The sequence below is a fragment of the Daucus carota genome, chromosome 4, assembly GCF_001625215.2.
Source record: "Daucus carota subsp. sativus chromosome 4, DH1 v3.0, whole genome shotgun sequence".
NCBI lineage: Eukaryota > Viridiplantae > Streptophyta > Magnoliopsida > Apiales > Apiaceae > Daucus > Daucus carota.
Window position 1 is genome coordinate 40255265 of NC_030384.2, and position 15804 is coordinate 40271068.

Consider the following 15804-nt stretch of genomic DNA (forward strand, 5'->3'; position numbering starts at 1 on the left):
AAACGACAGCAGTTGTTGTCGTTTAATTACAAAAAAACCCAATTGTTATATTCTTGAAATTTGTTCAAATTAGGATCTAATAATAAAATTTGATTTGAGAACATAAAAATAGAATCTTTGATCGCTCAAGGAGAAAAAGATAAAAACTTTGAAGATGATGAGAGGAGTAGGAGGGCCATTACTGTGCATAGGGGATTTGTTAAGTGATGTTGGAGAAGAATCAGCAGATGTTGATGAAGGTGTTGATTCATCTTCTTTTTCAAGATCCTCATCATCTCTATCTTCTACTTTAACCCCCAATTCTGATCTTAATCTTCAATCTTCTAACCTCCCCCAGCTCTTTCAGGTGTGTTTGTGTGTCATAATTTTTGATGGTTTTTGCAATGTATGATTTGTTGTAGATGTTTAATTGCTGTTTGTCAATTTTCTTGACGACCCTTATTGTGATTCATTTGTTTTATTAAGATTAACATTCTAATATTATTGACAATGCTTAGTAAGTAAAAATGTGTATATTGTGGTGGGGTTCAGTTATTAAATTGACATTTGTGGGGTGCGTTTAAAGGTTTATGGACTTCTGTGTAAATTGTGTGTGATAGTAAGAATCCCCTTTTAGTAGAAATATAAGAATGAAATGAAGATCGAATTGTTTGCTAGAGAGAGTGAGTTTGGTTAGTTGATATTGGTTACAGAAGGCACAAAATATGATATTTTTCATGGATTGGCATTGTACTGGACTGGTGGACCGGATAGACATTTCATAGTTGAACACATGTTAATTGTTATATTCTTATACAATATTAGCTCTTTGGGTTTATAATAACAGAAAATAAAAATATACTGTATAATGCTAAAGCAAATCAGCCACAAAATCTTCATCATTGCTAGAACATCTTTAGAAAGGTAGAAGACGTGTTAATTGTTTAGAAGACCTTTTATTTACGGTGTGATGTATTTTTAGTTACATACTTACATAGTTACATTGGAGGAGTTGAGAATGAAACTGTAGACCTCTAGCACTAGAATCACCTTTGCTGCAGCTCAGGCACTGCTTGATTCTCAGATACTTCTCTTATTTCAGAGCAAGTCCAATAGGTTACCTAAACTTGCTCCTAAACTCACATTTAGGTAATGTACTAAAAAGAGCACTCCAACACTCTTCTAGTGGTTACTTAAATCACTAGCACAACCTCAAATCTCTTAGCCATTATCTATTTATAAGTAACCCCTAGCCATTACCTATTTAATATTTATAAATAAAATAATCATCTCTCTCCTTCTTTCTTTGTCTTTTCCCTCCCTTTTCCCTTCTCTCTCTCAAATTTATTATTAAAATAATCTTAGGAGAACAAATATACGGATTGCTATTGGAGTTGACACTAAAAATAGATTACCTAAATCACTAAGACTCACTAGGATTTATTATTTTATATTATTAATAGGTAATGAGATAAGTAACCTATTGGACTTGCTCTCAGATAATTTTAGGGGGAGTTGATTCTTGGATACTTTTTCTTTCCTTTTTTGCTAATGAATTCGTAAATACTTGTATTCACGAATCAATAGTTTATTTTATGCTTACTATAAGGTATGATATCCCAAGTTAATTTTGAAAATGTTAACATACTAACAATTGTGATTTTTTATGTGTTTCCCACTAAATTAGTAGGTTTCTTGATAACTAATATTCTAAATCCCTTATGACTACCACAAAATTAGGTTACCAATATTGTTTTTATGTGATATATATCGTTAAAACCTTAATACAAATATAAGAGGTGGTTAAATGCCACTATGGGAAATTTTATCCATATCACAGAGAAGAGTATAGGGTGAATGGGCACTTTTAAACATAATATGTGGATGAAAGCAGGGTATGATATTGGTATAATTAACAAACTTGTTGTACTTTAATAAGTTTTTTTCTTGTTCTCCTCAACAATATCATCCCCCATCGGCCCTTCCCCCTCCAAAAAAAAAATTGATTGCTCAAATGGTTGTTACTGCAACTTAAATATTACCGAACTAATAACGTTGGTGTGGAAGCATACATTAATTACCTCTCTTGATTCAAGCCGGGTACTGAAAAGAAAGCCAAGTTTCTTAGTCTCCACGCAGTCAACATCATGGTCTGTCTCGCTTCTTTCTATATTTCTTTGATTCTTTTCATTGCAAGGAAGTTAATCTTGCCTAGTCAATTTTTGTTTATTTTTGGGTCCAAGTTCATACTATTATAACTACTTACTTCTTTGGGATTACAACTACAACCGGTGTCCTTTTTTTTTTTGCTTCTATTTGTTATTATTTTTAGTAGTTGGTTGTATATACTTCAATTTTGTCGTACAAAGGTATTCTTCAGTTTTAAATACATTGATTTGGGAATTGGATTGCATCTCATTCTCATCTACACTTGCTTTAGGAAACCTATGACCAATTAAAGGAAGCACTGGGAGGTAGCGACCACTCATGGACTGCTCTCACACTGAAGGTAATGTTTGTATTACATTATTTATTCTGTAGATGACTATTTACTTGCCGAACTTACCTCTAGTGTATTCTGGATTATCCATTTTATTGTTATGAGGCAGCTATCATATTCCTGTTCTTCTAATGGTCAAATGTCCATATTTTACTTGGCAACTGAAAATGTAGCATCAGTAATTTGGTTCATCAGCACACTTTAGAAAATGTAACACATAGTCCATCTCTCTGATTCAGTTCAAGAGACTACCAATCAACAATGCCTCACTCTTTTCTAAAATATCCAAATTATATTACTCCCTCTGTCCCATCCATTTCTTTGCACTTTCCTTTCTGGGATGTTTCTCTCAATTCTTTACATTTCTGAATTTTTTAAAAGTAGTAAACCTCTATAACATAAAAACTAAACTCACCCACAACTTACAAATCGAACAATACAAATCAGTATTAATAAAATTACAACTAAGACTAGACTCTCCAAGTATATAATCATATACAGGGCCGTCTCCAGGATTTCGGAGGCCCTAGTATTTTTGAACCAAAATCTAAAATTTGATGAACTAAAATCACAGGAAAAATTTGCAGTAGTAAAAATAATTCTTAACTAAAAAACAAAGCATAAAAATAGTTCAAGTTAAAACTAAGAAGTTATTATTCTTCTTGCTTTTGAGTGTCCATATTCCTAAACTGGTGTACAGGGGAGAAGAATAGATATTATTTTAATAATTTTATTGAATATAATTAATAACTAATAATTACAAATATTAATACTACATGTATGTATATATATTGGAGGCCCCTGTATCGATGGAGGCCCTAGGCAAATAACTGGGGAGACTCCCCCTGGAGACGCCTCTGATCATATATAATATATATTAGAGCTTGAGAGAATCTGAGAATAAAACAATGCAAGCACTGAGTTGAATGTACTTAAATGTGTTCCTGTTGCCTGGATTCATTTTTGAATTCAGAACAAGAATATAAATATATAGCCACACAAATAACGATAAAAAATAATAATCACAACAACTTGCAATGGTTGAATCCAGTTCAAAGTTCAAGTTTGTTGATTTTTTTTCCAATGTTATGTGAACATTTGACAGTTATGTGAACGTTTGACAAAAGAAGAGAGAAGTAAAAACGTTTATAATACCATCTTCTGTAAACTGATGTATAAAAAGTTCATAAAAAGAATAGGAGTATATTTGGGTAAAGAGTTTGAATCAAAATCTAACTCCTATTTATTATGTCTCTGTCTCTGTTCCCGTCTTCGTGAACATCAATTTGCTTGTTTACTGATTTCAAATCAGTAAGCTGTTTTGACCTGTAAAACCAAATTGGTAATATACAAATAGCATGGTGTTTGTATTTTTTTAGGCCTTTTGGCATGTTGACTATATTCATCAAAATTTGAGGATTTACAGAAGACATATCAGAAATATGCAAGTATATACTTAATACAAAAAAGGATTGAAATAGTATTTTTTGTTGCCTAACTTAAATTGTCAAAAAGAGTTTACAGTTGATAATGAAATAGTTAAATACATATATGAAAAGTTATTCATAACTTATATGGATGAGAACAAATCATTAGATAAGATAACACTTCATCTTTTTAGATTCCTGGTCATGGATTGTTATAGCATGTCCAATGGTTATGCTAAAATAGATGGAACGATTGCTATAATTTAGCACCAAAAAAGTGATTGTTGGTACTAAAATAGGGCCATGTCTCCAATAATTGGTTCTAAATCTTGTTGCAAATTTAACCAACTTTTAAATACATCACACTTTTGAATATAAATTTAACTTCCTTCCAAGTATCCTACCTTTTCAAATACCTTTTCTATCCATGCCTCTTTCCTTTTTACTTTTTGTTGAGGTTGTAATTATGACTCCATCTATTTTTTGTTCTAAATATAGCACAAATTATAGCATTATTCTATTATAGCAGAGGATGTAGAACACGAGTGGAGTGGTGAGTTATAGTTTTTGTTCTATAAATATGGATATGGCACGCCATTGGACTTGCCCCTACTGGGTCAATTTATATGACTGGAACAACAAAATCTAGAGATAACTAATGAGAAATGAATATTATTTTTCAGATTAGCAAGTGTGAGAAAATCCCAACCAACTAATAATATACCAAACTTTAGGTATGTGGTATTTAAAATTTTTAAATATATAGATGCGTGTGATAAATTTATGGTACAATTCCCATGTGGTCAAATACTTGGCGTGTAGAGTCCTTAACTAGTCTCCTGACATCCCTATTTTTGGTCTAAAATGCAGTTATGCACTGCTTTGGAAACTGCTAACCAGCTGGTTCAGGTTACCGGTTCTAATGTTACCCTACTATCAGAGAAGATCCAGGAGCTTGAGAAAATTATCAAGAGGGGAGATGATGCTGTAGCAGCAGCCAGAACTATCCACAGCGATTTAAAGCAGAAAGAGGACATTTCAGATATAAAGAACCCATGACTGCTTATAAAATAGGTCTAGAAAGGGTGAAACTGAAAAAATGTCAAAGGAAAAGAAGAGGAAAGAAGGATGGGTTGATTCTTTTAATGTCATTTGGTGCGTACTCTATCGTGATACAGAACTTGTGACAATTGCTACTCTTCTTTCTCAATGTAGAAATGTGCTTTCATTTGGTAAATATCACTGGAATTTGTATCAGGGAAATATGTTTAACTGATTCACATTTAGATATAGGTAAAGATGTAGAACTAATAGCTTCCCAGACACACAAGATATTCGTCGGAGACAGTTTGCATGGCTCAGTATATGTTTTACCTAGGTCTGGTGACCTTACTGTGTGTAGATTCCGCTGTTTCAGTTCTGCGCACATATAAATTTCAACCAAGTTGATTTTGACAAATTAGCTTTCTGTGTTGTGTCATCTCTATCCACCCATCCTAACAAACAGGAGTTGGGCCAAGTATGACATGTTACCATTTAAAATCTTAATGTGTCTGAGGAATGTCCCAGACGGGACTTCCACCAAACCTCGTTCTGATATCATATTGAGAACTGGTCCATCTAAAACCTTAAGATGTTAGAGGAATGTCCCAAATGGTCATATAATACCTTAAGATGTTAGGGAATTGTCCCGAATAGATCTTATGCTATATTTCAACACTATATTCTTAGAGTTAAAATTTTACGGATCACTCGGATCTATGAATGGTTAAAATTTTAAGTAAGTTAATTGAAGTTCTCAAGCTCATGCTAGGATGGCTTTTACTACTTGTATCATCAATTTTAGCCCGGCCAGTACCGAGAGTGTATCTTTTGAAAGGTTACCTCAACTTTATTACTTAATTTAAGTTGTTTTAAATGTTGTTTATGCTTATATAATCATAAGGTCGATATTATATATAGCCGGAGTTTTAAAATTTTAGTAATTAAATATCAAAGATATACTAATCTTATCTTAAGCTAAGTATACCGCGGGAATTTTAGATACACCACTGACCCTGGCTAGCAGAATATGTATTTAACCAAAAATTCTATTTCACAAATATTTGATTGTTTGTGTTTACCGGCAGTGAAAGAGGCGAATCTGAAACCCAAGTGGACAAACCGATCTATATAAATATTTTTAATTACAGGGATCCGAAGTAAACAGATGCATATTTTTTAATGTGTTAATTTCTGATTAGTGCATTCTTTAGTTTCAATTATTGATTTGGTCGATGATGCGTCATGCACGGGTACAAGGAGAAAAACAATTGCAGTAGTTTTGTACTTAAATTATGAGTTTTGCACTTAAATTATGCTTTGTTTAACTCTGTTTACTAATGATCTCTTCTGCCGGTTGTTGATAAACAGTGCCCTGCTCATGACTCATCTTTTGCCAGTTGTAATTAACTAATCTGATCCCTTAATTAGACGTAATTTGTAAGTCTTGTTTAATTCTCAGGTTCCAAATATTAAAATATATAATCTCGCAGTATTTGCCTCATCAAAAGCGCTTCATTTTATAAATTTTCTACTTTTTTATTATGCATAAAAATAATGTTAATATGGAGTTTCATATTATATCATTAAAAATTCTATCACGATACATGTCTACATTAGAATAATTCTGAATAATTATTATTTTGCTGTAAAATTATGTTAGGATACCACATAATTTTTAATAATTTTTTGGAATAAAAAATCATATAATTGTTTTCAATTTACTAACTGAAATTTATATTTATACTTATAAAAAGTATATGTATTATATGTACATTTATAGTGGTGTGGGAAGAAATTAGAAGATGTTATCCCCCTCTATATATATACACACATGTCTATACACACACGTATACACATTATCCGAACAAAAGTAATAAGATCTCAATTTAATAATAGCACTTAGAAAACGCATAATAGAAAAAAAAACAATGAATGGGGACAAAAAAGACAAAAAATAATAAATAATTTAGAATTTAGAAATTTTATAATGAAGAATCCAATTTATGTAGACGTATTTTTTCACCACATTTTACTTATTATTATTCTTCAATAAAAATTACATTTTTTTAATAATTGCCATCTTCTAGTTATTATTATTCTTCTTTAACAAAAACTGTACTATTTAAAAATTTACTATCTTCAAATTATTTGTTGTAAATTCTTTTAATAACTCATATTTCTTAATTATTATTCAAAATATTTTAAAAAGAATAATAATCACGTGAGCGTCATTTCTATAATCCTCGGTTCTCCTTTATATAATTGATTGATCCATCGATTTTTTTATTTGAGAAAAAATCTTCTCCTTATCCTCGAACTCTTGTAGTAAATGCACATATTTTCACATTGTGTTAGAATGTTCAACAAAAATCAGTTTCCTCCTTAACTTTTGTAGTAATACATTTATTTTCAATTTTTTTTATGTTTTCGCTCTTTCTAATAGTAACTAAATCTTTATATATATTTTTCTTACGATACGTGTTTTGTATAAATATATTTGAAATATAAAAATTGTATTTTACATCGACTATGTATTATATATGGACGTCAAATCTTCGATCACCAAGTATATGTTCAATGATTTTATATTTTGTACTATTAATGTATTATAAAATTAAAATTAAAATATACTCTAATAATTTGTTGGAAGTTTTGATAAAATCGTATTTCATAGTATATTTTTTTTTGAAAAAAAAAATTAATTCAATAATGAAAAGTCATACGGCATCTACAAGAACAATCGAGTCGAACAAACATAAAACAGATCATATCGTTGATTAATCTAATTTTTATAAAAACACAATCAAGTGATTTGTTGAAATTGATATATACACATATAACCTTCATCAAAACTTCATCAAAACTCGTTTGAGTTATCGATCGTAACTGTAATATCATATAAATCTTTACCACTAAGTCAATCCCTTGAAAATCGGGCAGATCTAATGGACATTGAATCACACCAAAACACACCAAAAAACACACCAAGCTCTCACAAGGAGAGAATAAACAAAACCCAAATAAATTGAGAACAAAAGTCACTCGATTTTTTTTTTTATCAAACAAAGATAAAGATAGAAATCCTTATCTGTGGAGGAGTATTTTTGACAAGAGCAAAACAAAGAAAATAACTGATTCGGAGCATTCTACCGGTGAAAACTAATGGAAACTTTCACGACGGTTAGAGAAAAGGAAGAAGATTAGGAGGATTTTTTTAGTGTTTCGAAGATAGGCTAGAGAAAACGTTTTTACTTTTTACGTTTCGAGGACAGTATATTTAAAACAATATATGACGCCCAATATATGACAGACCATTAAAAAGATTAAAAAAGGCCGCAAAAATACAAAAGCTAAAAGATGAACAAATTTCAAGCTTTTATTTTCTGTAAATCATAATAAGAACTTCACCTAGACTAATCTCCCGAGATCTTACCAAAAGGCATCGCTAGACGTCAATATAGGAAAGAGTTAAATTGAGTTTTATTTGCTATCAACTTAATATGTACCTGATCCATAAAAACATCCCAAAGTAGATTAATAATATAATACCTTAAATTATAATTTTTGAAAATATATTACAAAAGTTCATCTCATAATAGCCTAACCTTTCCTTATATATTTAGGACTCACTTTTCATTATTCATAAATATGCAATGATTAATTCATTTCTCATTTAACTCATTTTTAATAATTGAATATTCATTTTTCATCTTTTTTACACTCTTTTCTTAATATTTAGATTATCTTTTAGTTCACAAAATTTAAAATTTAATATTATAATAATAAAAAACAACACAAATTGAGATTATTGTTGGATTTGTCGTTTGACATAAACTTCTTAATTTTCAGAAATTATTTATTATATATTTTTAAAAAATCACTAATCACTACAAGATGATTCAATGTATTGCAATTTCCAACTCGTTCGAAGCCTACATCTCTTATTCAACTATGATCTGAGAATAGAAAAGGGAAATAGGTTTAGTTAGAACATGCAATGTACTACGTGTACTACGTGTGGGTGATTGCGAATTCTAATTGTTAAGGTTAGGAATCTGATGCTCTGTACAATAGACAAATGTGTGACATCTTTGTCCGAGAATATACCAATGAATATATCAAGACGCAAGGTCCTTGGTTTCTTTATTTTATTTTTGGCTAGTTGGTTCCGGTTTTCTCTGCATCTATAATTTTTATACACGATTTGACAATTTATATTCTAAATTAAATATTTAAGACCTGGGAGTATTATTTGATGAAACTTATTACCAAATTAATACTATATGATATGCAGTATTAAAGTAATCACCCAATTAGAAGTAGTTTGACTGTGATTAATTAATTTGATCACACCAACATTCATAACCAGCCCTTCTATTTATAAAAATTAGGAATCATTAATTAGTTTATTTACTATTTTAAAATTTATTGGAGAACTTCTATCTGAGATTTTTAATTAAATCGAAATGTAATCCTTAAAGGGGCAAAATATCCTATAAAAATTGACTGAATTTTTTAAAATAAATTGGAGATCATTTTAGTATTCCGATTATTTTGATGATCACGAAATTACTCGCAACAATTCATTAACATATTAGGTGGTTTTTTGGCATCGAATATTCAGAAATGAAAACGAGGAGAGCAAAAGGAATGGCCTTTTCCACCTGCTTGGTTTTAATCGAAATCCAGAACTAAAGTTTTATGATAATCAAAATAATTGACAAAAAAAATCATATCAAAATCATTTTCAATTCATAACAACCAATTTTTTTTTTTTTTTGATTTTAGAAAATATTTACATACATATATTTAGTCATTTCAGACTAAACATTTGAAAGAAAAGGGAACATGGAAAACAAATACTCCCTCTGTCCCATTTAATTCTATACGTTTCTTTTTAACTGCTCGACACGCATTTCAATGCTCTTATAAAATATAGTTCCGTAACTTATTTTTGAGATTTTCTTTTTCTGTATAAAAATATAACATCCAAACTTTAATTCAGAAAAGAAAAATTTTAAAAATAGATTGCACAACTGCATTTTGCAGGAGCATTAAAGTCCGTGCCGCGTTCCCGTCCCCCGATGTATACTACTCAGGGGAACGAAGGGAGTACGTAAAAAATGGTGAAGAATGTATTACGGAGGATACTGATCAACTGAAAGGTAAAAAGAATAAAAGAGAATTACAAATTTTATTCGACAAACATCAATAAAGAAATAAGTATAAATATTCTGTTTTCTCTATGTTAGTTTTTCCCTACCACATAACTAAATCTCATTTTATTTGTGTGTGAGGGAATCTAAGTTATGATTTTTTTTTTTTTAAATGAAAATGTGAGTCAATAAATAAAACAGGACATTAATATCACCTTTAATAAAGAACATTCCCTGAAATATAAGTTGACATCTTGGTAATAAACAAATAGATATCTCATTTCCGGCCGTTAAGGAACTATAATAAACTTTTTTAGTCAGTCAGTGCATGAGTATGGAACTATGGATCGTAAACAAGGTGTATGTGGTACATACTTGGATATCAAATGTTTATTTGTAGAAAAATCACTGTCAATCTCACGTATTATGCTTAATTTAGCTAGTGCTATACTCCCTCTGTCCCCCTCATTTGTTTACATTGGGGGACGGGGGCTCGACACGCATTCGAATTCTCTCATCAAACGTAGTTCGATAAATTATTTTGAACTTTTTTTCCTTCTGAATAAAAATTTGATGTTTAAATTTGTATACAAAAAAAAAAAAATTAAAAAATAAGGTATAGAACTATGTTTTATATGCGTCTTAAAATGCGTGTCGAGCAGTGTGAAAAAACTGTAAGGAAATGAGAGGGACAGAGGGAGTATATACTAAGGAGGGTTGTTCGCAAGTTATATATCAAACTAAACTAATTAATTTAATTATTATATAGCAGAATAAAAAGAATATGTATTGCTATCACGTAATGATTTTAAGTCTATCACGCATGGTACTCGTAGAATAATAAATAAAAATAAATTGACTCGCTTAAAAGTGGAATACTAACTTCATGTACATCACACGTATTTTCCAAATTATGATCGCTACTTAATTATAAAAAATTGCAGGCTTAATTTATCCGTACCGTGGACATTTTTTTTTACCATTAACAGGTTCATGATACCCAACTGCTATAGATTAGAAGCTTGGATGCTAAAGGAGTAAAAGGTAATCCTCATGCGATAAAAATTCATAATGAAACAATACTTGACTGCTGTGTAGACCAAAAGATTAGATCTTTGGAAAAACAATGCTCGTATTCGGCGAAACTTATTTACCCCAATTAATATGGGGAATATTTATATTTATATTTATATAATATTTGCTAGTACTAGTTAAGTATTTAATAGATATTATTTATAAAAATAAGTTACTTATTTTAGACCAGATACATATTTATGCATATTTTAAACTTAATTCTTGAAAATAATGCAAGTGAAAAAAGACCGATATACTATTTACTGAACTTTCAAAGAAACACTAGTGTTATTTTGTTAAATTACCTTAGCTAAACTCATCAGTAATTAACGGTCCTCAAATTTTAAAATACAAGACTGTAACAATAAATATGACTGAGGAAGAAGAAACATTAAAATATAATATTTTCCCATCTATATTTTAAAATCCGGAAGATTAAATATTCACATAGTCAGCTCAAACTTCTAATAACAAAATACAGAATAGAATAAAAATAGAAGTGGTCCGCATCCACTAGGACTCCAAATGAGTTCTTTTATTTCTTTTTAAAATATGATCAATTTAGTTAAGTGACAGTAGCCGTCCAAATTAATAGGAGTAAAATTTGTGTTTGCAAAACATGCAGGCCGGTTTATGTGATAACTCCACATTTTGTTTCACATTGCTATCTCGCAAGTCTGTGTTAAAGTGATGCAATTTCACAGTCATTGACCTTTATTACTATACAACCGCAACTTCATTTTTATGAAACGATCAACTGATACATAATCAATTCGGTACTCGACATATGATTCGATGGTTTGTATTTAAATCTTTCTAAGTTCTGCGGCCGACTAAATATTTATTGTTTCTGTAGATATCTGTGAATTTTAGTTTATAAAACAACAATTGCGGCCGAATGACGTGAAGTCTATTTGGACCTATCATGGTACCTCCGCCATTGATGACTGTACTAATTTTTCAGCAAGATGAATCTTGATTTATCACAACGTATTTAATAATATAGCTATTATCGTAAAATTATCTGTGATCGTTTGAAGCACTTACATATTTATTAGAAAAATAAAATAATGAACAAATTCATGATAACTTGTTTTGTGAATGTAGACGAAAGTCTACATATGATAAACGATTTCACAGATATATTCCAAATTCCATACGCGAGTAATCATAACTAACGTTGCATTATAATCACCAGAGTTCTCTCACAGTAAATTTCGTAGCTTAAATCCTGCGTGTCATATCATAAATAATTATTTTAAAAATGTGTAAATAAAAATGTTTATTTTTTACTATTATATTAAAATCATATATTTGTTTTGTGATAAAATCAACTTCAAAAATAATATACTAATATTAAAAAAGTAATCTATTAGTAATTTATTATATAATAACTATCTTTGAGAATAATTTATCATCATAACAAAGAACATACCTAATTATAAACCAATATGTTAAAATTAATGCGCCTCAGAACCTTTCACTGCTGCTAATAGAAACGAGAAGGTCATTTTCTTGAAAAGTTTACATGGCCAACTAATGAGGAGAAGTAATCCAAGTAGGAACTTTTGTGGCTGATATCATATTGATAGTCATGTTAACATAGATATATGGGAGTAGCCGGAGTTCAGTTTATATGAAAGTCTTGGGAATGATATCTTATTCGAGGTTTGACCTTTATATGTATTTGAAATTTTGTTACAGGTGTCGTTGTAAATATTTTTGATGTAGCAGCAATATATATGAAAGGAAAAAAATTCAGATTTTTGCAAATTACTCAATTTTACACGACTCAAACTTTTTGCGAGCGACTCCAATTATTCGTGAATAACCCGTACTCAACTGGCTTTTAAATATTTAAGTTTGAACAAAAAAATTAACTCGATAAACTTAACTTTCAAACTCGACTTCAATTTAATAAGTTAAAACTCACTCAAATCAATTAATTGAGGGATGATAAAATATTTCATTTGATAAATTTGTTTCAAATCGATTGAATAATATCTAACTCAAAAGGTTGGATTTTAAAGATTTAAATTTAGATTATTACATAACACTAATCCGAACTCGAAACTATCGAAACCGATGAATTAATATGTGTGTGTGATACAAGTCGTACTAGAATATACGATATCTTAAAATTATGATAAATAATATAAATATTTTTATATTTTTATTTCATTATTACTTGATAATGAAATTATTTAATTTTTTAAGTGAATCATTTAATTCTTAATATATAACCATAATAACAGAATTACTAACCTGCCTCCCAAAGCTCTTGAGATACATGGTAAGTCATAATCTATAATAAATATGTACTATATCTAAAATACGTGGTTATATCTAAAATAAATCTTAACCATATAATTAAAAACAAATCAACAGTTAAGATCACCGAACTCTCATTCTCCCGTATAGGACTATTCTCTGTGGAACCCAACTATATATATATGTGTGTTATTATTAATATTTTTTGATCGACTAACAAAAAAAAATATTATTTTTTAGTAACAACTAAAATGGTCTTTACTCTATTATTTATAAAAATTATGTACTTGAAATAACTCAGATGATTTTGGATTCGGATATTAAATTTGGATTTAAGATTTTATTAAGATTCGAAATTTATTTGAAATTGGATGTAAATAAACCCAATCCAAATATGACCGTTTTCGTTCTAGACCTATTTCATGAATATTTTTGCTTCTTGCAAAAAGGAAGATGCTTTACATTATACAAATTTTAAAATAATGTTTAGAAGAAGTATAAAACTAAACAACTAATGAAATGTTTGATAACAAGTAGACGAGAGAATTACTGTTCTCGTTCATAATTTTATCATACTAAGGACGTTTGGTTGCTTTCTGTTTGGATTAGATGACAATGAAACGCTTTGACACATTATAATTTTTTTCACTCAAAATCATCCAGTTTTAACTATATCATTTAACGTTAAATATTAATATTTGACGGGAATTCGTTAAAATATTGTAAAATGATTAAATTTTTAAAGTCGGAGATGCATTTTGCCGACATATAAAAATATGAGACCGAGTCAGAAAAAACATACAAGTTGATGTGTGCAAAATGCTAGTTATAAAAGTAAAACATTCTTCTTTTTAACGTTGCCCGTTAGTTTTTGACAGAAATTAGTTAAACGGGTACAATATGATTGAAATTCTTAAGTTATGAGATGTATTTTGCTGGAATTCAAAGTTCTATACCAAATCACAAAAACAATCAAACTAATAGGTGCAAAATACTAATTACTCATAATAATATAATATACGTTTACGATCAGCCGATGAGAAACCCAACGAGGACCCTTTTGTGCTCCCCAGCTAAGATTAATAAAAAAACAGTTAATTTTCAGGTTAAAATGAGAGCTAATTCAATCAAGCAAACAATCCAAAGAAAAAGTTGAGTTCATTCTGAAATTTGCGGGTCCTTTGAATAATCCTGGTGTCTCAACAACTAATAGCCTTGATTTTGCTTTGTCAAGTGACCTACATTAATCACATTCAGCATCATATGTACTTTGAGATTGTACTCGTCAAAAAGAATCAAGTAAAAATAAAACAGTGTTGCCAAATAATCCGTCTGGCCGGCATGCATTTTGCATGATGCAGCTATCTCATATATGATGGACCAGTCAAAATTACCTGGAGTGTGTGTTTATACATATGTTGTCATTCCCTTTTGATACTAAAACTGCCCTTTTCATCACTGACCTTTCACTTTGATGTTTTCGATGTTATTACATTTACAGAATCAAATCGCCCATTTTGCCACATCATCGGTAAAATACACACCAGATTTGTGAGTGTATATATAATTATATATATTCCATAAAATCTGCCGTTTCTGCAGTAATTTCAGTTAAAAATAACTGAACAACAGGTCTCACGACTCTCACCTGACAAATTCTCCAAAATGTGAAATTTATGTCTTTTTGTGTTTGTCGACAGAAATAAGATCAATGCTACGAGAACAAATAGTTGAAAACAATTAGGCTTGCAGCAATAACAGATCACTGCTGTCTAGTGATTTCCAGAATACCTACTTGCTCCGACTCATAAGTTGCATGAAAATTGAAGTAGGATAAAATTTATGTAACTTCTTTGTTTATTTCTTAACGTATAAATTTATTATTTACTTATTATATAATTAACAAAAGTTATTTATAAGCGGATATATACGGTTGTTGTAATGATCAATTTTGTAATTTGTTGTTATAAAATGAATAGAACGTAATATTTTTTAAATATTTTATTATTCTTTTGAATTTTATTCATAATAATTTAGTTATATAACAGAAAAGAATTTATACAATTAGACTTAATTCGAGATCAACGACAAGTCATATTCATCAATATTTTTGTCTGCAATTTAACTGAATTCGAGACGAACAGCAGGAAGATCACACCATATGTATAGCAATATTATACATCCAAAACAGCACATTCCTGAACATTAGGCAACCTCTAAAATTAGGCGCACCAACTCTATACGATCTATAATTCGCTAGTAACGAGCTACTGTAATTGGCATCTAAAATTATGACCTCAACTCACATGCACACGTGTCAAGCATAAAAACTAGTAGCTTGCTAATTATTTAG

General features: G+C 29.8%; 1 protein-coding gene across 1 annotated transcript; it reads left to right on the forward strand.

Moving 5' to 3' along the window:
- The first annotated feature begins 54 nt into the window (after nt 1-54).
- Nucleotides 55-5307, forward strand: LOC108215578 (uncharacterized). Its single transcript, XM_017388078.2, has 3 exons — nt 55-346; nt 2420-2488; nt 4777-5307. Exons 1-3 carry the CDS (start codon nt 155-157, stop codon nt 4963-4965), a joined length of 450 nt encoding a protein of 149 aa, XP_017243567.1. The 5' UTR covers nt 55-154; the 3' UTR covers nt 4966-5307.
- Nucleotides 5308-15804: the final 10497 nt, after the last annotated feature.